This window comes from Gavialis gangeticus, unplaced genomic scaffold (genome assembly GCF_001723915.1).
Source record: "Gavialis gangeticus isolate Ggan-Ray unplaced genomic scaffold, GavGan_comp1, whole genome shotgun sequence".
NCBI classification, from domain to species: domain Eukaryota; kingdom Metazoa; phylum Chordata; order Crocodylia; family Gavialidae; genus Gavialis; species Gavialis gangeticus.
Window position 1 is genome coordinate 112,773,079 of NW_017729025.1, and position 23,072 is coordinate 112,796,150.

Consider the following 23,072-nt stretch of genomic DNA (forward strand, 5'->3'; position numbering starts at 1 on the left):
CCCCCCCCCCCCCCCCCCCCCCCCCCACCTGACCCAAGCCAGCACAGCTGGGATTGGCCCATGGTGCAAAGGGTGAACTTGTGTTCTGGTTTCTCACCAACTAAACTAGTTCGCTTAGAGAAACCTGTGTAAGTTGGTATGAACCCATCTTGGGCTTCTTAAATGACAGTGCATAACCTTAGACAGGGATGAGCCTGCCTGAAATGGGGGTTAGGCTAGATGTTCTTCAGGTTCCCTCCAGCCCTGTGTTTCTGTGATTCTAAGTCTTACTAGATCTGGTAAGCCAAATCAGCTGTGTGACAGTGCTGTTTGAGACATTGTGCAAACAGCAGTCATAATGACGCAATAATCCTGTAACCACAGACAGTAGAGAACAATAGATATGTTGTGTATAGTCCTGACAAGCCCATAATGGATGAGACAGAATGGAAACAGATGTTCACTTGTAACTAGTGTATACCTTATAAAACATTTTTCAGGAAAGGCATGTTTGAAATGTTAAGGCCTGGAGTGTGTATAAGGGAAATCAAACTGTAACAACTCAATTTTGTATGCTTATGCTCAAGTTCGTGCATCTGGACTCAAAGCAGTCCTGCTCATATTCTTTCATGAGCAAAATTTATTGCATATTTGAATAAACCATGGCATCCTACAACCAGTATTTGTATCTAGTTCTCATTTTCTTGCATTTCATCTCTTTGAAAAACAAAATAGTCTGCATTTCTCCCTATAAAATACACTTTTCTGTTATATTTCTGTATGGGTTTTTACGGCTGATAACATCAAAGCTATCCTAAATTCTCTGTTCTGTAACTCTAAACTCATGGGGTACATCCAGACAAGCCTGAATATGCCTCTTGCTGCATCTCGGAGCAGTTTGAGACATGGCAAGAGGCATGCTGGGAACAAAAAATCACTCCCCTGTGTTGCATATTTGCAGTGTGGGCTCAAAATCTGATACCTAGATATCCAGGTATCAAAAACAAAACAAAACACCAAAACAAAAAAATGGGGCAGGGCACAGTCCAGGACCATGCCTGAGGCAACCAGAGGCTCAGGCCCTCCAAAGAGACACTTTGGTAGCCAACCAGAGCAGCTCTGTCTTCCCCTTGCCCTGATGCTGCAGCATGCTGCCTGCCCATGCAGAGTACACAGCAATGCAGGGTGCAGTGACCTGACCTGGGCTCCATTCCAGGTATGTAGGGGGTGGCGGGCTGTGAGGAGGTGGGAGACCAGGGGTGGAGGGAGCAGCTCAGAAGGGGTGGGTCCCCTGCCTGCCCCCTGCAGGGCCACATGCCCCCCAACACAGCCCACAGCTCACTGGCAGCAGCCATTGGGGTTGGGGGAGCTCTAAGTTTTCTGTGATAAGAAAACCAAAAGCAAACATCAAAGCATACAGATATTTAGAATTTATTTTATTATGATGATAGAGACACTGGTACGCTTCCAAATTGCTTTAACATTGTAAATATAGCAATAAAACATTGCCCAACTGCTCTCGCGCTTGCTTGTGCTCGCTCACTCTCACTCTAGATCTAGAGAGAGAAAGATCTATATATAGATGGAAAGCTCCAAGCGGCCAGGAGGTCAGCCACCTCCAGCTGGGTCCCTGGTGCCAGCCCTGAGCAGGATCCTTTGGCTGGGTCCTGCCACTTGCCTCACTAGCAGGAATCTTGGTGTTCCCTATTTAAAAACTGAAAAATCTCTGATTTAAAAAAAAAAATCCCAAATTCACTCTTTCAGTACCCCAAAATCCATGTTCTTCCACAGCTAAAACAAAAGACCGCTTTATCCATAAGCCAGAAACATTATTATCAATGAATGAGACTGTGCGCAAGAAGAAGAAATAGAGCAGTATAGCATGTAGTACAAGTCATTTTACATTGCTCTATGACATCATATTCCAACCATATTATCTGGATTACTGTAGCTCATTTCAGGATAATGAATATTTAAGTTGTATTATTATTTCATAAAGAAAGAGCACCATATTGACGTTATATGCAAAGAACTCTTTGCATAAAGGCCTTTAAAATAGATGTGTACAATTTTTAAAAATAGATGTGTTCAGACTTTCAGGTTTTAGCTCTTGTAAATACCTGTCAGGTGGTACACTCAAGAGCTGTGTGAAAGAGATCTGAAGTCTTCAGTGCTTGCATAACTGCCTTTACTGCTCCATGAGAGTTAAGTGCAAGTGAAGAATTGCATATACGCTGAATAAGCCTGTGGGAATTGATCAGTTCACAGGTTAGACTATGGCTCATGGCTTGTATGTTTGAGAGGACTGGAGTGGGCTTCTCTGTGGGGGGAAAGCTAGTGTTATACAACTTGCTGACACCTGATGAGGAATACACCAAACCAAATCCATTATTCATTAAGTAGGCAATTCTGATATTACATGTCATCTCTAAGAAAATCAAAAGAGAAGGATGCTAGATGAGAATTATTTTTAAAAAAATCCTGAATACAGCATGTGGTGACACCAGTTAAGAAATTATGGTCACGTAGACAAGCATCTTGCTAACATTTGAGAGAGAGATGGACTCTAAATAACTATTGTCATATTTCATTGTAGCTTAGGAATTTGCAGGGCATCCCACTATTTAGGCATAAAGTATGGCTGAGCTTTTTGCTTAGAAAGTAAACATTAAGGTTCAGTTCTCTGATATGCTCTCCTTCATTCTAAGTTGGAACATATATGAAGCATCCAAACTCCAAAATATTTAGTTGTTGTTGGTTTTGTTTTTTTTCTTTGTGTTTGTATATAATTATTTTGCAGAAAAACAAAAGCAGACTTTAACAGAATGCCAATCTGCCTTCTGGTACCTAATTCAAATACGTCAGGCAAATGTGTGTCAAGCAATGCAATCACGTAGAACTTAAAAGAAGGATTAAGTATGTTTAGCAGCTCAGGAGCTCAACCTGATTTAAAATACTTGCAGCTAGATACATGACAGATAAACCAAGCAACAAGACTTTGCACTGGGGCTTTTAAAACTATAGGCCCTGGCACACATTACATTTAGGATGTGAATAAGATTTAGGATGTGAATATCATGCCATAAATAGTAACCCAGCCAAGCATTAAAGCCAACATGATTATGCCATACAATGCATAATATCATTGTATGTGGAATATCTTTGTGGTATGCTTACTATATCTTTGTGGGTCATTTGTATTATGCTTTATATTGAATGTATGGCAGGGTGAACTCATGACAGAAGAGAAGTACTTTATTTATTTGATTTGGTGCTACCCTCTCCAAAAAGGGCTCAGGGCAACTTACAAAAGAAAGAAGATCAATTATAAAAACAGATAAAATAATAAGTTAATAAAGCAGTACTGAAAATGTAATTATTTTTGCTAAAAGCTTGCCCAACTTAAACGGTTTTACACCAAAAGAAGAAGATGATATCCAGGCCTGGGCTCTTATGGACATCAAGGGGGAAGGAGATGATATGTTGAGGAGCGACTATTGAGAATGATCTCTTATCTGTTTTTCCTGACTTGAACTTGATTCATAGATGGAACGTACAGGAGGTTGCTTTCGGATGACCTTAGTGATGGGATCACAGCCAGTGGAGACCCCAACATACCCTGAGATAGAGGGAGACTAGGACCAGAGGAACAGGACCTAAATGCCTTCTCCTGTGCCTGAAGATGTTTACCTCTGTCCTTGGCATATTTCCACCTGTCCAGCAGGCCCCCAACGGGTGCATTTGCTGCCCCTCTGTCTCCTCCCATTAATGCTTACAACCTTCTTCCAATTCCTGGCAGTTTCCTTGCACTGACAATCCATGGTAAACCACTAATTCCTTAGGGAAATTAATAGTTGGGGGAAATTCCATCTGGCATATGTGGATGCAAATTGGGCAGAGAAGCAAGCGGAAAAAAATTATACCCTACCCCACTCCTGCTCCCTGCCTTGTACCCAACCCGGCCTTGATTTCCAATCCTCCCAAACCCCATTAACAACCTCCTAGTCTAGCTGGACTTTAGGAAAACTTTCAATACAGTGGAACACAAGAAATTACTGGTTGGGATTAATATGTGAACTGTAAGTTAAATAAAGAGAGACAACAGTGGGTTGTGTCAAAATGGAGAGCTACTGAGCTGGGAGGAGGCTAATAGTGGTGTTTGTCAATCACTGGCCCTAGGAACAAATTCATTTATATTCCTGGTGAACTTGGCACAAAAAGTAGGAGTATGCTAATGAAATTTGCTGCTAACACAGAATTGGGAGCTGTTTCCTATATGGGGAGAATGGAAGTATTATTCATATGAGGAAAACTTCAGTGGACTTTGAGTAGTAGACTAATAGAAAATTAAAGGTAAAAAGTGCAAGGCTATGGCCTTAGGAATTAATAACAAAAAATTCTGCTATGAGTTAGTGGTTCATCAGATGGAAGTAATGGAGGAGGACGAAGATGTCCTGTGTGATTTTTTTTTTTTTTTTTTTTTTTTTTTTTTTTTTTTTTTCTTTTTTTAAGTAAATTGGAAGATAATTATGAGCTACTAATGTGATATGACGATGTAGTATCAAGTGTAACATTGCCAGTGATGACAAACATATCAGTATCATTGGACAAGGTATTGGCAAGATGTCCTGTAAAATACTGTAAAATTTTGGTCCCTTCAGGAAAAAAGAATTCAAATTGGGACAAGTGTGGGAAACAGCTAATAGGTTGATCAAGAGAATGGGAAGCAAAGTGTCTTGGAAAAACAAATATTGAGAGGCTTTATGATTGCTCTCTATAAATACACTATGATTGCTCTCTATAAATACATTTGAAGTAAATGCCAAGGAAGGTGAAGAGTTTGACAGGGCTGTGAAAGGAGTTAAAAACACAACTTTTTGACACCGGGATTAGAAACAGACTCTGATTTAAAAATGGGGATGTGTCTGTTACTTTGGTTTCTTCAGATGTTGCCATAGTCCTTATCCCATAGGATTGAGCCCCTGCTGCTCCCAAGGGCTTCAGAGGCCTGATCCTGCTGGACAATGGCCCCAAGTGTCAAGCATTGAGTTGGGGTGTGGCAACCCAATACATACACACACACCACAGGAATCCCATACAGGAAGAGGGGAGGAGAGGCAGGGTATGTCTGCAAGCATGCTCCAGGAGTACCCCTACAGGCCTTGTAGGGGAATTCCTGTGGCATACAGTAAGTCCTCCCATTTAAGATATTGCAAACTGTGACCACCCTTGGTTATGGCAACATTTTTGGGCACGTAAACACTAACAATGGGCTAAAATATCTGTTTTCTCACAGCTTGTACTACCATCAAAAAATTATGATGGTACAAGGGTGATAGCAAAAAAATGGTATTTAGAGGTTTGTTTTTGGGAATTGGGTTGTAGGTAAAGTAAATATGCATTAGAACAATGGTCCAGGACAATGGCAAGGCTTAATTGTAGGGCTGTCAATTAATCTTAATTAATGCATGTGATTAATGCATTAATTGTTCACATTAATTTTCTTTATGCATTAATCACATGTGGTTTTGGAGCCCACACCTGGGTACTGCTCTGCCTCCAGGCCACCCTGTGGGTAGTGGTGACAGTGCAGAGGATTTTAGGGGAGCCTGGGCACAGGCTCCAGGCAGCTGCAGCTCCAGGGGAGCAGCACAGACAGATACACAACCACAACCTGCAGGCATCCAGGAAAGCAGTCTGGTAGCATGTGGTGCAGTACCCAGCAGGAAAGTCTGTGAAGGGGAAGAGGCATTGAGGGGAGGGGGGCAGATCAAGGCTCCCATGGTGACGGAAGGAATGAGGCAGGGGCAGGGACAGGGGCTGGGGTGAATGGGGCCCCGGGGCCAGGGAAGGTCATGGGACAAAGCCATGGCTCATCCAGGGAATGCAGGGGACGGCTGCTCCCACCACTATCTTTATCCTCAGGGGGGAGGCATGGGGGGCACATGCCCCTGGATTTGTACGTGGGGCATAGGCGAGCTGCCATTGCTATCTGGGGCTCTGCACCCCACTGCTGTTGCCCCAGGAGCTGTGCACTAGCTGTGTTGTGTCCCCTGCCCACCCAGTGGCAGGAGACACAGCATGACATCACATGGCTCCCCGAGCAAAGGCAGCAGGGCACAGAGATCAGCATGCAGCAGCAACCCACCTCTACCATGTACACAAATCCAGGGGGGCACATGCTCCCTATGCTTCCCCCAGGGGTGTGCACAGCATGCTCCCCATGCCTCCCCCACACCCCTGAATCAGCCACAGCTCCTTCCTATGATTCTCCCTGGCCCCGTGGCCCCATTCACCCTGCCCCTGCCTGTCCCATTCTTTCCCTTACCATGGGAGCTTTGATCTGCCCCCTGCCCTTTCCCTCTCCCATGCCCCTCCCCTCCACAGACTTACCTGCTGGGTGGTGTCTGTGTGTGTCTGCGTGTCTGTCTGCCCCTCACTCCCAAGCTACAGCACCCCCCCCAGCACTGCTGCTGCCCCTCACTCCTGATTCACTGTACCCCACACCCTAACAGGGTATGTGGGACCCCCCTCCTCTGGCTCCAAACCCCCCCCCACACACAGCCCCCCACACCTTCACAAATTTTCCACACACACACACACACACACACACACACACACACCCTCAACCATTCAAAGCACCTGCATAATTTTGCATAACTTTGAGTTTTTCTGTGCATATTTTTAAGTTTTTAGCTATGTGATTAAAATCACAATTAATTGTGACTAATTTTTTTAATCGCGCAACTAATCACAATCAATTTTGAAATCATTTGACAGCCCTAGTTGATTTGTAAAAGCCTGTTTGTGACAAAAGTTTCCTTCAAGGCACACTGTGTCCGGCACGGGCAAGCAGACACAGGCTGGGAAATTGAAGACATGTACCACACTGTTCCATAACATGAACAGTGTACTATAACAGAGATAAGGGACTCCGCAGTGTTGGCCAGGTCACAGTGCCCAGCTGCAATGCCTTGGGATTTCTGGTTTTGTGGGGACAGACCAAATTAGGAGGACACCAAAAATAACCAAATCAGGATGTGTGCATGTGATGGGTTTGTGAAGCTGCTGACAGGGCAGAACATGGACAGTATGATGACCACAGGGAGAGCAACCATCGTTCCCCAAGGATGAAGAGTCATCAGAGGAGAAAAAGAATACAAAAGGAGGGTTTTCAGAGCACCAAAGGGTCCTTGAGAGGGGAATCCCAGCCACCATGGACAGAGGGTGCACCACCAGCCCATCTCACCCACCCCACTGCAGGAAGGTGGGCCTCAGCCTCTGACCTCCAGGCTGCTGACATCTGACATTCAGGAGAGAACCTCAAAGTGAAGCGCATGTACTGGCCAGATGTACCTTGACTCTGTGAGCTCTGGGACTGGTAGCTATAGAATTGTTTGCATTATTTTTATTTGCTATCACTGTGTATCAATAAAATTTGCCTCCGTTATCAAATGGAGAGGTCATGGTCAGTTTGAGGGTTTGGGTCCACCCAGAGCAAGGCATTTGGGTTATATATCCAGTGCCAACAAAGGGCAGTGACTATTTGTACCCAGAGACAATAGATTTGGTGATGCAGGCAAGACCTGTTCAGTCCTATGTTTCTGTCACCCTAAAATCCATAATATTTATAGGTCAAGACAAGTTTTTATGTAGCCTAGTTTGAGAGAGATGATCACAGCATTCAAGTAGCTAAACTGTAGTATGTCTTCGCAATGTAGACCTCAGCCTGTAGAGATGCTCCTTGATAGCTCTGGGCAAGCTATCTCTAGAGCCAGAAGTATTGGAGATGTGTTAGGACAGCCCCTGGTTCTCAGCAGAACTAATTAGCCAGTCACAGCGTCACCATCAATAGCCTCTGGTTCCAGGGGATGCATGGGGGCTGCCTTGTGCCAATTGGGACAAGACACCTTATGTGTCCTAAAGATTACCTGGAATGATTAATATCGCTTATAAATTTTTGGAAGAACTCAAGTACTCTAGTGAAAGGAGTCAGTACAAAACCATCTGATCTCAATGCCACATATCTTAGGTTTTGGTTCCTTTTGCCATAGTGGTTGGGCTCCCCAAATGAAAGTAGAGGGACAGGGGAATTAATTTTGGCCTTCATGATCTTTCCTGTAATTCTGTGCAAAGATCTTTCTAAAATATTGTAAATATTTCAAAGGAGAAAAATGTGAAGAAAATACAAACCGACTTGAGCAGTCCAACACTTGAGTTATCCAATAAAAACAAAACAATGAGAAAGTTCACTGATATAAAAAATCTGTCAGAGAAACAGGTTTCAGTTTTGAGTTTCCAAATGTTATTTTTAATGACTCAACCAATGTTTGTTTATAATTTGAAACAGCATTATCAGAATATTTTCCAAGTAAACAGCATGTATGGAATTGCCAATCATGACTCATAGATTTAATGGTGGTGTGTGCATACAATGGTGATGATCAGTAAGAGAAGGATATATTGATTGTCTGTTGCCTTACCTATGGTGTCTGGTACTTTGTTACATAGGCATGCATAACTTCTTGTTCCAAGAATTTTTCAACATTTTATCAGTTGAGGTCCAATAGGTTGGAACTCTCTGCTTCAGCAGTGTTTCTTCTGTTTCTGTTGCAGCTCATTTAGTATTTGTGTAAGCTCATCAGAATTGTCAAAGCATTATAGATTTTATGTGCCACTGTTACCATGTTTTAGTATTTAGGCTGCCACACAGGAAATCCATTCATTTCAGTGGCTTGGCTCACACAACACAATCTAACTAAAAGAGCATCCTCTGGATAACTAGGTTTATATATACAGGCCCATAATTCAGTCTTTATTATGACTCTGATTTGTGTACAGCATATCTATTCTGAATTTAATCTAAGAGATCTATAAAAATGAACCTTAAACAGGAACTCTTGGGGTGAGAAGTCTTGTGGTGGTTTGGGATGGGTGATAACTTATTACAGACATTTCAAGCAAATGTGAATCTTCGGGTTTGTGTTTTGGAACTTCTGCATTCCTCTTCTCTGTCCCTATTCCCAAACTCAATCCTATTTTTCTTTTTTAGTCTATTGGCTGGTTAGTAATCATAAAAGAGATTAGATTACTGAGCCTTCTGGGATACATTTTGGAAAGGAGCTGCAGAAGCATAAACTCTATATTCTCTTGTTGCAGATGATGGGTTTTTGTGGCCTGTGGCAGAGATGTACCTGGCTGTAGTAATGACAGTAAAAGGCAAATGAAGCTTGACTGGCTAAAGGAAGTGTTCCAGGCTTAATTCTGGATTTTCATGCTTTAAACCAATTGGGTGGGTTAGAGTGTGGGTGGAGCTGGAGAAGATATTCCTATAGATCCTGTTGGACATAACATCTATTGAATTGATGGCTGACGTTGCAGGGGAATAGATTCAATGAGCCAGCTGGTTCCTTAAAGTCCTTTGTTTCTATGGGTCACCAAATGGGTTACCATGAAGAAATTGGAACCAGCTGCTATCTTAGGCTTTTGTTTTTTAAATGGAAAGGTGTTCTTGTGGTTAAACAATGATCCTGGTGATCCTGGGATGAGTTCACAGCTCTCTCACATTTCTTGTGTGACTTTGGTCTCTGTACCTCAGTTTCTCAATCGTAAAATGGCAAATAAGAAACCTTTTCTCTTTTATAGAGATCACAATAACTGAGTTAGTCTGTTTTAAGTGCGTGGGTAGAAACTGATTTTTATGACTACATATGGCTGATTGTGAATATATATAATATATAAAACAGTTTTACATGTTTCCAGCAAAGTTGACATTTGGGGGAGGGTGTTATGGGAAACTGCTGGCAGCTTACAGTCATGTCTGACTGAACTGCTAGCAGGTGTATCTGTGATAATACCATGAGAGAAATGACTGAGGTCTTATTAGCTAAATGCTTAGGCAAATGACTGAGCACTCCTTCTACTGGAAGGATGACCAGATGAGAGAAGGGTCTGTTTTTGGACAAGGCAATAGTATATGTCATCAGGCTGTTCTTTTCATGATGCTTGAAAGGAATTCGCACAAATGTATTTTAAAAAGAAATAATAGAAAAGAAATCCTTAAAGGTCTCTTTCTCTGGTAGATTTTTTTTTTTTCCTTTTGCACCCTCCTACGGGAAGGCTGCTACAGTGATGCTGTTCCAGCTTGTTCAGCTGCTGTCATATGATGATGTTCAAATTGGAATTTTCTTTTTTTGCAGCCAATTAGAAGATTGCCTATTATCAGAGCAAAAACTGTTGGAATGCTTCTTAGCTGTAACCTGAAAACCCTCATCTTCATGTATGGGAAATCTATTAAAATGTGGTGTTCTGCAAAGCCCACATCTTGTACCTCCCTGCAGTCTCCCTTCTTCCCTTCCTTTCCCAGCTGGAATATGCTCTCTCTACTCATCTGTCCAAGTGTCATTTCTCTCCTTCCTGCAGATTCTCCTTAAACTGTTATTCCTCTATTCTTCTTCCCACTCTTAAACTCTTGGTACATTATTTTCTCCTCTTACTTGGATTAGGTTATAAACTCTTCTGGCAGGGAGTGTGCCTTTCTCTATATTTGTAAAGTGCTGTGATAACTTTGAGCAATGCATTGGCTATGGGAAGAAGATTGTTAATAACATCATCTTCTGTATGCAGTGCTTCTGGGTATGGGCCCCAGAAAAGCTTAATTGCTTTATTATTACTTTGCTCTTAGAAGGCACTTTTCATCTTTCAAACACTTTACAAGCATTCCTGAATTTAATTTCTCAAATAACTTGTTTAAACAAGTGTTTTTATCCTAAGACTAATGCATGGTCCTACCTAAGCTTAGCTATCTTTTCTAACACCATACAGGGAGTATCTACACGTAAAATTAATTTGACCCAATAAACTCTAGTGCAGTTTGCACCACAGTTTATTGCTCCCAGGTGCAGTGTTCACACATGTGCCTGGGACTGCAGCATGTTGTGTTGGGGTGACAGCCCTGGCTGTCAGGGAGGTCTGGGGGTCAGCCTGCCAGCCCAGGGCTGCTCTGAACCAGCTAAACATGCTGCAGATGGGCGTGCCTAGGCATGAGGGAGCTACAGTGCAGGGTCAGCCAGCAGGCAGCTCCACTGTCACCTTTGTGCCCCAGGCAGCCCTGGTTAGCACCTACCTGTGTGCTGCAGCAGAATAAATAACTGTTCCATAGGATAGTACTTGTGTTGGGCAGTACTATCCTATAACAGAATTAATTAGTTTACTCCAACCTAATAGCACTGCATGTGTAGATGCTGATGCTTTACTGTGGATCTAACTAGTCAGCTCCTCAGTAAATGTCTTGTGTAGATGTGCCCACAGTGAGGCAGTGGTAGAAATATTTAGGCCCTGCTTTGTCTTTACAATGTAGATGATGAGGATTGAGTCTTTTATTTGTATGGAGCCCAACACTGTTGGTTGAAGTAAAGTACTTTGACAGTTTACAGCAGGGGTGGGCAAAATGCAGCCCGCGGGCCAGATGCAGCCCACCAGGCCATTTTGTCTGGCCCACAGGGCCCCTAAAAAAAATTTAGAAAATTAATGTTAATCTGACCCTGGTTGCCTGTCATGTGGCTCTCAATGGCTTGCCAAAACTCAGTAAGCTTGAGTTTTTCTGGTGTGTATACGCACCATCTTTGGTTTGGCATGAGAAGTTGTTGCATTTATCATTGCTAGTTTAAGTATCCATTCCTCAGAGACACTTCCCAGGGTACCATACGTCAGGCAAAAGGGTTGTCTCAATTGCATTAGCCCAAATGATTAAGTGTGAGCATGATTGAAAAGCCCCACCAGGAGGCAAGCAAGCAAAGCTTCAGATATGTTAGCCTTCATTATATTGGGGCTATTCAGTGGTGTTTAACTACCTCAACTGTGCTAACATGTTTGTTGCACATTAAGACAGAATGCCATAGAGTAACAATTGCAGTGAAAATTCAGTACACAGTCAGAACTTAAATCTGATTTCCCCTTCTGCAATGAATTAGGAGAAACTGGGGCAAGAGGTAATAATGGCTTTTGAATCGTATGGTACCACAGATCCAATGCTGTGTGTGGCATCTTAATTACCTAAGTGAAGAGTACACCCACTGCACACGCTGTCCCTGCCTTCCTGTGCCTGGGCAACACTGCCCGTAGCCCTGCTGTCATTACTTATCCCCTACAGTAAGGGTGTCAAACATGCAACGTGGGTCAGATATGGCCCATAAAGGTGCTTATCTGGACTACCAGGCTACCACCAGGCCACCAAAGTTAGAGGGCATGGCTGAGAGGAAGGAGGGAGTTGTCTATCCTAGAATCTAGGGATTGTGGGTGCTGGTGGATGTGGCATTGCCTGTTGCCAGTGCTGTAGCCCCAGCTCCTCAGGCACTGCTGCCGTGTGCCCTGGGCTAGACCTGGAGCTCGAGCTATTGCTACCATGCGTTCTGTGCCAGAGCTGCTGCTGCAGCACAAAACACATGCAGCAGGAGATGGAGCTACCGCCACTGCCACCTGCATCAGCCTAGAGACGGAGTTGCTGCCACTGAAGCCACATTGTACCCTAGGCTGGATCTGGCCCAGGGCAAGAAATAAATTTAACAACATATTCCCTTTAAGAGTAGGTCTTGCAGTGTGTAGTGGGTTGAATTACTGCAATTTGCCATAGACGTGAGTGTATTCAATGCAGTGGCTCCTTGCTAGTTCCAGACTGTTTCAGTCAGCCATACGAAAGTTGTCTGAAGTAGTTCAACATCACTCTAATGCAGCTAAAGGAATTCACACATTTTAGAGGTTATACGCTTGCTAATATTTCTCTTTCTAATTTGTTTGGGCTCTCTTTGCTGCAGGACAGCGCTATATCTAAAATAATACAGTGGCGCAAATGAGTTGGCTGCAAGTAATCTATAAACTGTATATCTTATGTCCCTCTATAAAACATGATTTTTACTTTTCAGTGAGTGAAATTTAATTTATATTAGTACTATTGTATTCTGTTTTATATCATTATATTTCTTGTACTCATTACAGTGGTATTTGAGCTCCTTCCACAATGTCACTGTACATCTATCATGTAGGGGTGGTTGTTTCATCCTCTCCAGACAGGGTTTTGCTTTGTTTTTGGCAGGTTTATTTTTTCATGTAAATGTTGCTGTGTATTTACATTTAAGTAGTCGAGGCCAAAGGAATGGACGTTACTCTTAGAGCAGAAGACAGCAAGGCTTATAGTGGTCTTTTGAGTCCTGTTCCGTACATTCCACAATCTCAGACTGGCTCTTGACAAAGCTCCATCTCCCACGTAGGCAAACTTTATTTGTAGCATAGAAAGTTCCACTGTGATAGAAGACCATATATTATTAACCACAGTCTTGCTCCTGGAGTTTAAGATGGTTTTTTAGCTACCTGGACCCAAACCATAGAATACTTTTGCAATGCAAGTTTGAGAATAGATTCAGCATTCTGTGACAAGCTAGAGCAAAGATCAAAAGACAGATTTCATGTGCTTGCAGTAGCTTGTGTGGCTGAAGAAGAAACTTGCTACAGCATCCTGTACTAATGGGCATTTCTGTTTCCAAAGGACTGAAAGTGTCATGCCCAGATAGACCACATTTCTGTAGTTCACCAAGAAGTAACAATGAAGTGAGTACTTGAGGCCAGATTATCATCCACCAAAGACAGTAAGAAGCGTTCCTTGAGAATGCTCTTGTATGAAGACTTCGGTGTTATCAAGGATTTCAGGGTCGATGTACCTTCAACAAAAGGTGACCTTCACTACGGCTGTAAACCAGGGGCGGGCAATTATTTTGGGCAGAGGGCCGCTTACTGAGTTCTGGCAAGCCATCGAGGGCTGCGTGACAGGCAGCCCAGGACAGATGAATATTAATTTTCTAAATTTTTTAGGGGCCCCGTGGGCCGGATAGAATGGCCTGGTGGGCCACATCCGGCCCGCAGGCTGCATTTTGCCCACCCCTGCTGTAAACTGTCAAAGTACTTTACTTCAACCACCAGCGTCACAGACGCGTTCATGGCCTCTCCCCAAAAGCTTTGAGTTTTTTCCTGCTGCTTGTCTCAGGGAAGAGACCAAGGTTTGCCTTGGGATAACTCCTTAGCCCCACAAACCTCAGCTCCCTACCCTTATACCAAACCCCATAGCTGCAGCAGGGGAATCTGTGCCAGCTCGAAGTGAATTCTCTTTGTGTTGTGAAATAAATTTTTTAGGCCCCCCTTCTTTCCATAAAATGAATTAGCCTGGAATATCATTCGCCCAGAGATCACTCTTTATCATAGGCACTCGGTAAGGAGACGAAACAAAAAAAAGGCTTTATGATATAGGAGAAAGAAATTATACAAGAAAAACTGGCCATAAATTTGAAGACAAAACAAAAAGACAAGTAAAGTTTCTTATCCTAACATCTCACTGCCATGTAGTTCTTTAGTTACATGCCAATATTTTCAGAAATCAGCCTTCCCACTAATCCTGACAGCCCTGACTGCTGGGGGACCTAGACTCCTCCAAAGTTTGAGAAAATCCAAAGACCCCTACTGACATACAGCTATCCTTTAAAATATCCACAAGGCAGCATAATTGCTTATGAGTCGCAAAATCTTTCAGAACTTTTTCCTGCCCAGGACAGCTATGTTTCATCTTTGTGCTGTTAGCACTTGAGGGCATATTGTCTGCTGATTTCATCGGTAGTTCATGTAGAAGCTGGTATTTGAGAGGTTACTATGATTACCTGAATATACCTGATAGTGCTGTTGTGACATGCTGTCTCCTATCCCACTGTGCAAATTTGTGTGTGAAAAGATAGGTTTGTTTTAAAGATTTCTCAGCTCATTGTGAGAAGCCATAGCTCTCCTGTCTCATGCCCTGAAGCACCTGCATGTGCTGAGTGTGCAATTTTGAAAGACCTACCTATAGATACAAGCATTAATCCTACATTTAATTTCATATAAACAAAAATATGCTCCCTCTTGAATGTTGCTTTAAGGTTTTTTATACAAAATTCACAACCTACAAAATACATTGGGTATGAAATTATCACTATTTTATGTTGGGGTTTTTTTTTTTTTTTCAACAAGAGAAGCTGCAAGAAAAAGCCATATTTATTATATGGCAGAGAACATAATTAAATTTAACACCAAGATCTGCATTTTAATCCCCTCTCCTAGAGTTTTCTATGCCATTGTTAAAGAAATTGGCACAGGTGAAATATATATTTAAGTATTTTAGTGATTTATAATAATTACCTTCTTCAGTCAGGTTTTAGAGAACAAGGTGCAGAGCTGCAGTAGTCATCTGGGATTATTTATTGCCAAGGCTTTGATATAGACGCAAAGAATCAATATCACCAAATTACTTATACCTGCAGAAGTGTTACAGCAATAATATCAAATTAAAACTACTGGGAAGACTTGCTGCTAATTTTATTGGCAGTATTAATATTCAAATTATAGCACTGCATCTTTGTGTTCAAGCCTGTAGAAGTGAATACACAGTTATCACTGGGTTGGTTGGAAATAACTCAGTCTTCATCCATGTGAATAATGTTTTAAGCCTGATTCCACCCCCCCGCCCCCCCTGCTGTCCTCTCCCTGCTAAGTTATTTAAGGACCAGGCAAAGTGTGTGCATACAGTTCTGACTGGGTACCATTGTACACCAACTCTGCATTCATTTTGCATCAGAGTAAATGACTGCACAAACTGCAAGGCAGAAGAAAATTAGTCGTGAAATCCTGGTCTCTTGAAGTCGGTCACTAATTACCTTTTTATGTGCAATGCAAGTCTACAAAGTTTCTCTGATTGGTTTAGTAATAATAGAGGTGAGATACCTCTTGGTTGTTTCTACAGTGTTTAAACACCATACCCTCCATACACATTTTGCAGAAGCAAATTGCCTTTATATCCCCTGTCAATGTCTATATTATTATAGCAGAAATCTTTTAGGTTCAGCAGCTCTTTAATGTCATATCTGTGGCTTTTAAACAAACCCATTGTACACATTCAATTATAGATTGTGTTTGAGACCATTTAAAAAATATATGCCTTGTATATATTTGTTCTGGCTCCAAAAGTTAAATAACATCATTGCACATCATAATGCCAGCAGATGGTGCACTGCATACTCCATTTATCACTTTTTATAGTAAAGTGTGCATATGTTTGATTAATGTGCTGTTGCTTTATTGTAGCTCTGCATTTTTTTTCCTGAAAACATTAGGAGACATTTTCTAATTGGTTCTGACTAACTCTGTTTAAAGAAATAACTCCAGTTAAAATGCATTTTATGGATTCTAATTATGTATTTGTTTTCTGTAATGCAGGAATTACTGTGTTGATTCATTTAGTAGTAGGAGCTTCTTAGGAAGTGTAATGCTTTATTCCATTTTATAAAATATATTTAGGAACACAGCAGCTACCCTATCACATGCCAGTAGTTCAGCTGGACTACTGTCTTGTCTCAGATAGCAGTCAATACCAGATGCTAGGAAGATGGAGAAAGTTTATAGTGGATTTTGTCATGTGACTTCAGTCATGTCCTCCAAAGAACACAGATACTATAGATGATAGCTCAGCCTTAAATGTTCAGTTTAATACTTTGCTGCTTCCATCACTGAAGGGAGACCACCCTACTAGTCAGCACCTTTTATAAGGATGAGTTGTCAGTAGATATATTACACAGATACTTGTTCATATAAAATGAAAAAGCTTCTGTCCAGGCAGAGTCAGGCTTAGGGGCACAGCACTTGGCTAGTAATTTGAAAATTTGTACTATGATTGTTCCTTTCTTTGAAAAAAAAATGTATTTATTTTTAGTAAGTGCATTTTCCCTCATTTAAATAGTGAAAAGTTTGGGAAGTTTGTTTTCATATTGTAGGGGGAGAGGCCTGTTAAATTGGAAGGCATCTGCCCTTTCTTTTTTTCTTCCAGATTACAATAACTTTGCTCAAACTTTGCTGTGTGTAAGAGTAGTTTAAAATTGAAATTCCCAGTTACTTGGAGTATATGAAGGTCAAACTCTTTTTTAATGTATGTTTGAGTTTGCTTTTGGAAGGCGGTTGAGAGATCTGTATGGGTGCTCCTTTATACTGCAGTCAAATATTTTTATTTCATAATTTTTAAAGGTGTGTGTTGGCTGTTCTGAATAAAAAGTAAACATTATTTTCAGCTGATTTATTTTTATAACTTGGTCTCATTTCTTCCATTTTGCTCTAGTTAATGTAATTTTTGGTTCATTTTTTTTGGGGGGGGGTCATGGATTGGAGCACTGCACATAGGAAACTTAATATTTCAAATAATTATTTGGAGATTTTGTAGTGAAGTTGTTGTCACACTAATAGAAGTCTAATGTTTCTGTAACTTCATTTATTTTAGTAATACCATTGCTTTTTGTTATTTCTAATACTTTATAAATTTTAAACAAAAATAATGCAATAAACACAGGTAGCACACAGAATTAGACATGATCATATATAAACAGGTGAGAAAGGTCTGGTTTGGTTTGTTGTTGGTCAGTCCTGAATTCAATGTCCAGGTTAATGTCAAATTCTGAAAAGTATGTTGTGTTGAGCTCTTACCAGCCACTGTCAAAAGCACCCTGTGTTAAGTTTAGTGGCGTGGTACTTCTGAAAAGAAAACATAATAAATGTTCATGTAATTCAACTTTAATAGGTCTTAATGCCCTATCAGATGTATCATTTTTATACTTCCCATAATTAACCTGTGGAACTCATTATTGCAAGGTATGGGTGATAAAAAATGTGGATAAAAAGAAGATTGGGCATGGATGCCATCAAACTCCTATATGTGCTAGATTGGAAATAATACATTTCAGGGCACTGGCTCATTTTAACTGACAGAGTTTTGAAAGACATTTTTCTAAGGAGGCTATCCCATAATACTTACTAAAGGTTTCTGTGCACTTTTTTTCTGAAGCATCTGGCCATAATGCTGGCCATTGTCAAGAGACAGAATAGTAGTCTACAGGGACCATTTATTTTCTTGTATGCTGGAAGCAGTTGAGCCACATTCAGTCGGTTGCTTTTACTGACCTCAATATTTCAGCTCTTGGAGCTACTGGTTCATAATTACTCATTGGTAAAATGTTAAATTCACAAAGCTAAAATTGTTTCTTAAAGTTCATCTTGTCCACTTAAAAAAAAATTTTCAGTATGGTACAAAACAAATTTTAAGTTCAAACTTCAGTGATATAACTCTTTGCTTATCGTAATGGTGAAAATTGGACTAGAAATTGGACAAAATTGGACAAAGGAGTGGGGGCTGGACTAGATAACCTCCTGAGGTCCCTTCCAACCCTAATTTTCTATGATTCTGTATAATAGCAGTTCTGTTGTTCTTGAACCACAGTTTGTGTTGTTTTGAAGGCAAAATCAAAAATGTCTTGTGTGTCAGAAGTAGCTGTCAGAAGAAGCAATATTTTATAGTGTTAAAATATATTTATCAAAAATGTCATGTTATGACACGTGTCTAGTTCATATTCTGAGTAGGTGGCGTCTCCTGTAAGTACTGTGTGTTTAGTAGACTTTTGTCTCTTTGCTATCCAGCAGTGTGAGCTTAAGGTTACTATCCTAAACTGGAAACTGGTTGGATATCCGCACTGCTATATTTGTTTCTTGTTTTTTTTTAGGACCTGCTACTTGTATCCAAGCAGACTCTACTAGGACTTGCATGTAGATGTGGTACAAAAATGTACATGCAGAGGGGAGTCTGTGCCCCCCCCTCCCCCCCAATGTATCAGGATTCCCTGTCTCCATCTTCCAGAGAATATAATTTTAAAAAATCTGTTCTAAGGATACAAATGTATCTATCATCAGCTCGCTTTTTTATTTTAAATGTCCATTAGCAAGGGAAATAATTTTGGTGGTTGATGTTAGTTAACATTTAGTTGTTGTTTTTCCAAAAAAAAAAAGTAAGGCCTAGGTCCAAAAAGTTTGTGTTGCTATAACTAAGTTTTCCAAACCTGGAGCTAAGTGCCTAAATCACAGACCTCAAGTTCCTAAATGGTACAAGTAAAGAATAAGGTGAACATGTAATGGATGCCAGACTGCAGAAGCTATTCAAAGAAGAGTTATTCTGAACCCTGACTCTTTCTTGAATTCAGCTGCCTAATTGCAGCTCGGGTAGGCATCCTGATGAGGATTCACGGGTTGAAACCACCTCCTGATGTAAGCACCCTCTTCATCCCTAGCAAACAAATATCTCATCGCTTTCTTTTAAAACACACCAGGAGAAGAAAAGTGGTGCCCACCTTTTCCACTGTGGTGGCCAACCTGTAGCAAACATACCCCAAGTAGCAAGGCAGCTGCTGTATGTGGCACACAAGCCCCGGGTACTCAGTCAAGAGAGGCACCAGAATGGAGGTAGGGGAGCTTGAGCCTCCCCGTTCTGCTCTGTGTAACTGGAGACTCAAGCTCCTCTGCCTCCATTCTGGTACCCCACAGGATGCAAACTCTATCCAATATACCGCTGGAAGGTGGGGACCAGAGTGGCACTCAGGGAGGGTTTGGGAATTAACTTGTGGCATGCCTGTCCAAAAGGTTGACCACCACTGTTTTACATAAGTGTCATAATGAAACCAAAAGACCTCTGTTTTAGGCTTTTCTCAGCCTGAGGGGATTCAACCCACCTTCCAGAAAAGTACCTTACCCACCAGGCTACATGGTAGGCTAGAATGATCTGCCCTTCCTGTCATTCTGTTGAGTTGCCAAAAATGTGAAATAGAATAAATCGGAGAGAAAACAAGAGGAAGCCAAAAATCTTTAGCCCAGTCTTGAAGGCACTTGAAGGACTGCTTTTATACATTTTGTACTGTGTGAAATAAAACTGGGAGCAGGGACTGGAACCCAGATCACTGTCCTAGGGGAGTGCCTTCGTTACTGGGTTACCCAGTTCTGTCCCTCTGCTCATGCCTTCTTTCACACTAGTTCTAGCCAGGATCCTCTGCTGCTGCCCTGCAATATAACTGTATAAATATGATTTGAAGTTAGGTTTTTCCCTTAAGAAAAAAAATAAGCCAACAAAATAATATGAAAACAATGTTCCATTGAAACAGATTCCACAATAGGTAACTTTTCCTATATGTTGGAAATGCTTTTGGATTGTAGTAGCCTAACCACAGGTGCTTCCATTACCTTGGACTCTTGAGGAGGTAATAAAGGAAAGGCAGAATGCTGGGAAGCAAATAGGAAATAAAATAGAAGTGCCTTTGAAAGTCAGATTTTTTTGCAAGGATCCTGGATCTAAATGTAAATGAAATGCTTATAAATATTCTAGTGGGCATATTAAAGAAATGAAATAATATAAATATTTGCTGATATTGTATAAGTAAATAATTAGCAAACCTAAGTAAGTCCATTCAAATTCTATAATTTTCTATGCTTCTCCCTTTCCATTTTAAAATTGGTGGTATAGGATTTTTCTATATTTGATCTAAAAAGTGTCTGTCTCTCTCTTTTTTTTCCTTGTCTTTTTTCCTTGTAGGTTAACAATGAAAATGTAGTGAAAGTTGGCCACAGGCAGGTGGTAAACATGATTCGACAAGGGGGCAATCATCTAGTTCTTAAGGTTGTTACAGTAACCAGGAGTCTTGATCCAGATGACACCGCCAGGAAGAAAGGTATATCTTTTTCTTTGCTAACTGAAAATTTTCTGGTGTTGCTTGAAGGTGAATAGAATTTAGGCTGGAGACTATTTTGCATTTATTTCAGTTACTTCCACATTATATATGCCTCCTTTTAATTGGGAAGCAGCATTTCACTATCTAATTTCACTGTCTAATTTAAGAGTACTTGACATTTGCTGATGAAGACAGACTTAATTTTTTTTTTTTTTTTTTTTTTTTAAGGTAAAATTGTGAAGAAAAAAGGTTACTGAGTCCTTGTTGTGTTCACTGTTAAAGTTTATCTGCACAGGTCTTTCTGCAGTGTGCTTCTGTGAACTTATAGCCAGCCTTTTAACAAGAGCATCCTAAAAGCATCTGCAGGATTTACAGTGATGTATTCAGTGGGTAGACTTTTCAAATACACTCGGGTTTGGCTGTGACTATTTCTGTTGCAGTCACCTGAGCATTTTACTATTGGGTCCATTTGTAAAACCTCATCCTAATCATCTTTACATGCAAGAAAATTAAGAAAAATATTTAGAATAAAATTCCACTAAGAAAAGGATACAATTAGAGGTGCATAGTGTTTAAAATTAGCCTGAAGCTGGAAGACTGGGTTCTTCCTGGGCTTGTAGAGCGGAAAGGGTGCTGCACTCCCCGTCATACTGCCTGTGGAGATGTGCATGCTTCAGTAACAGAACAGACATTTTAGGATAGCTTGGTGCAGCTTTAAAAACAACAGCTTGTTAAAATTGCTTTCAGAATGCAGTTTCTTGGTGCCAAGTGGGAGGCGTTTTCATTTAAAAGTACAGGTATTTGTGTTAACTGTCTTTCGCTTTAAATGGACATTAATGTGGGACACCCCATGTACTGAGATTAGACTACACCCTTAAGAGTTGTAACATTTATTTTTATTCTTCCAAAGAAGGGGAGTAGAACTGCTCTCATTTACTTCGTAATTGCACTTGCTCAAGGGTAACCAAAGTTTGCGCAACTGAAAGTGGCATTAGGACCTTGTCAGGCAGGTGTTATTGGCTGCTCATAATTTCCATTAAACAGAGACTCTTGCTACCTTCAATACAAGGGTGTCGCATTTCAGAGGTCCAGGGAACAAAGTGAGTGACTCAGGGAGGGACTTGTCCCACTGGCTTTCCTGTCCCCCAGATGCACTGTATGGTGCTGCACTGTGTTGCCCAATTCAGTGGCAATGCAGGGGTTCCCTCACTGCTACAAGGGCTCCTGGGGAGTGTATCTCAGAGGAAGGGGCAATCATTCTGCATCCTCCATTCTTCCCTCACCCCTAGATATGCTGCTTAATACAGCACTGTTCTGTATAGCTCCTGGTGGCAGGGACAGTGCAAGGCTTTCCCTGCCACTGCCGGGACCCCCAGGAGAGGCTTGGTGGAGATAAAGTTCCTAGCTCTCCCTCCTAGCTGGCACCTGGGGTAACTGCTTCTCTCCAAAACCCGACTTTCTCCTCCTCCCCCAGTTACATTACTGTCATGTTCACTAAGCTCTCCACTTCTAGCAGTCATTGGTTCGAGTTCATGGCCATGACCTTCCAGTTCTCAACAAGATGGTGGTACTGCACTCTAGCAGCTGACATCTGTCTAAAGTGCTCCTAGCTATTAAACAATAGAGACCACGCAATCTTCATGGCAGAATTTGGCGTGGCTCTCCCCTGCACTGCAGTAGTCTTGGAGTTAGGAATATGTACAAAAATGTCAGTCATATTACATGACTTACTATTCAAAAATGTGTCTCTTCAAGCACCACTGCTATTTACCCTGCTTCTTAATAATCTAATAATAAATTATCAATAAATAGTAATACTACTAATCATAATATTGTTTCAAATTTAGAGTAGCTGAAATGAAGAAAAAATACTTTATTTATTTTCATACCATTATTTTTGGCAGAATTGCTTTCTCTTACTATTGGCATGTTCCAAATGCTCATGACATCTCTATCTGCTGCCAGAGATTGTCTTCTCTTCCCATAACTAAGGAAAATTGTACATATAACACAGTTGACTCAGAATGTTAATATTTTCCAAAGGAAGAACAAGTTCTTTCCTCAAAAAAGAAAAAATATCATTAGACCTCTGTTTAAGGAGCCTTCATGATGTTTGTCTGTAATTTCCCTGTTGTGGGCAAGATTATTGGGAAGGTGATTTCAAGGGAATTTAAGAATCACCAAGAGATTACAGATTTCTTTGATTCCTGTAATGTATGGCTTCAGTTTGAGAATGTTACATGGTAACATTTAAGGTACTTCCTGCAGCTCTTAACCCCTCAATTGCCTGCACATTACACCTAAAATTGGTGTTAAGCATTTTAGCCAGCTCAAAACTTTATGCCACTCCAGGGTGGGATTATCTCTGATCCATGCCACCCATCTTGTGTTACACTAAGGTGTAGCCACTCTAAGCTATACAGTAGTGTAAACATGTAAACACCGTACTCGCCCTCCCACCCCTGCTGGCCTGGACCGAACCTACTGCCCACC

At 41.2% G+C, this 23,072-nt stretch overlaps 1 protein-coding gene across 4 annotated transcripts in view; it reads left to right on the forward strand.

Moving 5' to 3' along the window:
- SHANK2 (SH3 and multiple ankyrin repeat domains 2) overlaps positions 1-23,072 on the forward strand; it is an 856,646-nt gene that overhangs the window by 766,287 nt on the left and 67,287 nt on the right. For all 4 annotated transcript variants that reach the window (XM_019519421.1, XM_019519422.1, XM_019519423.1 and 1 more), the window contains one exon: positions 20,444-20,579. In XM_019519421.1, coding sequence (XP_019374966.1) covers positions 20,444-20,579 — 136 coding nt within the window. The remainder of the gene's footprint in view (positions 1-20,443; positions 20,580-23,072) is intronic.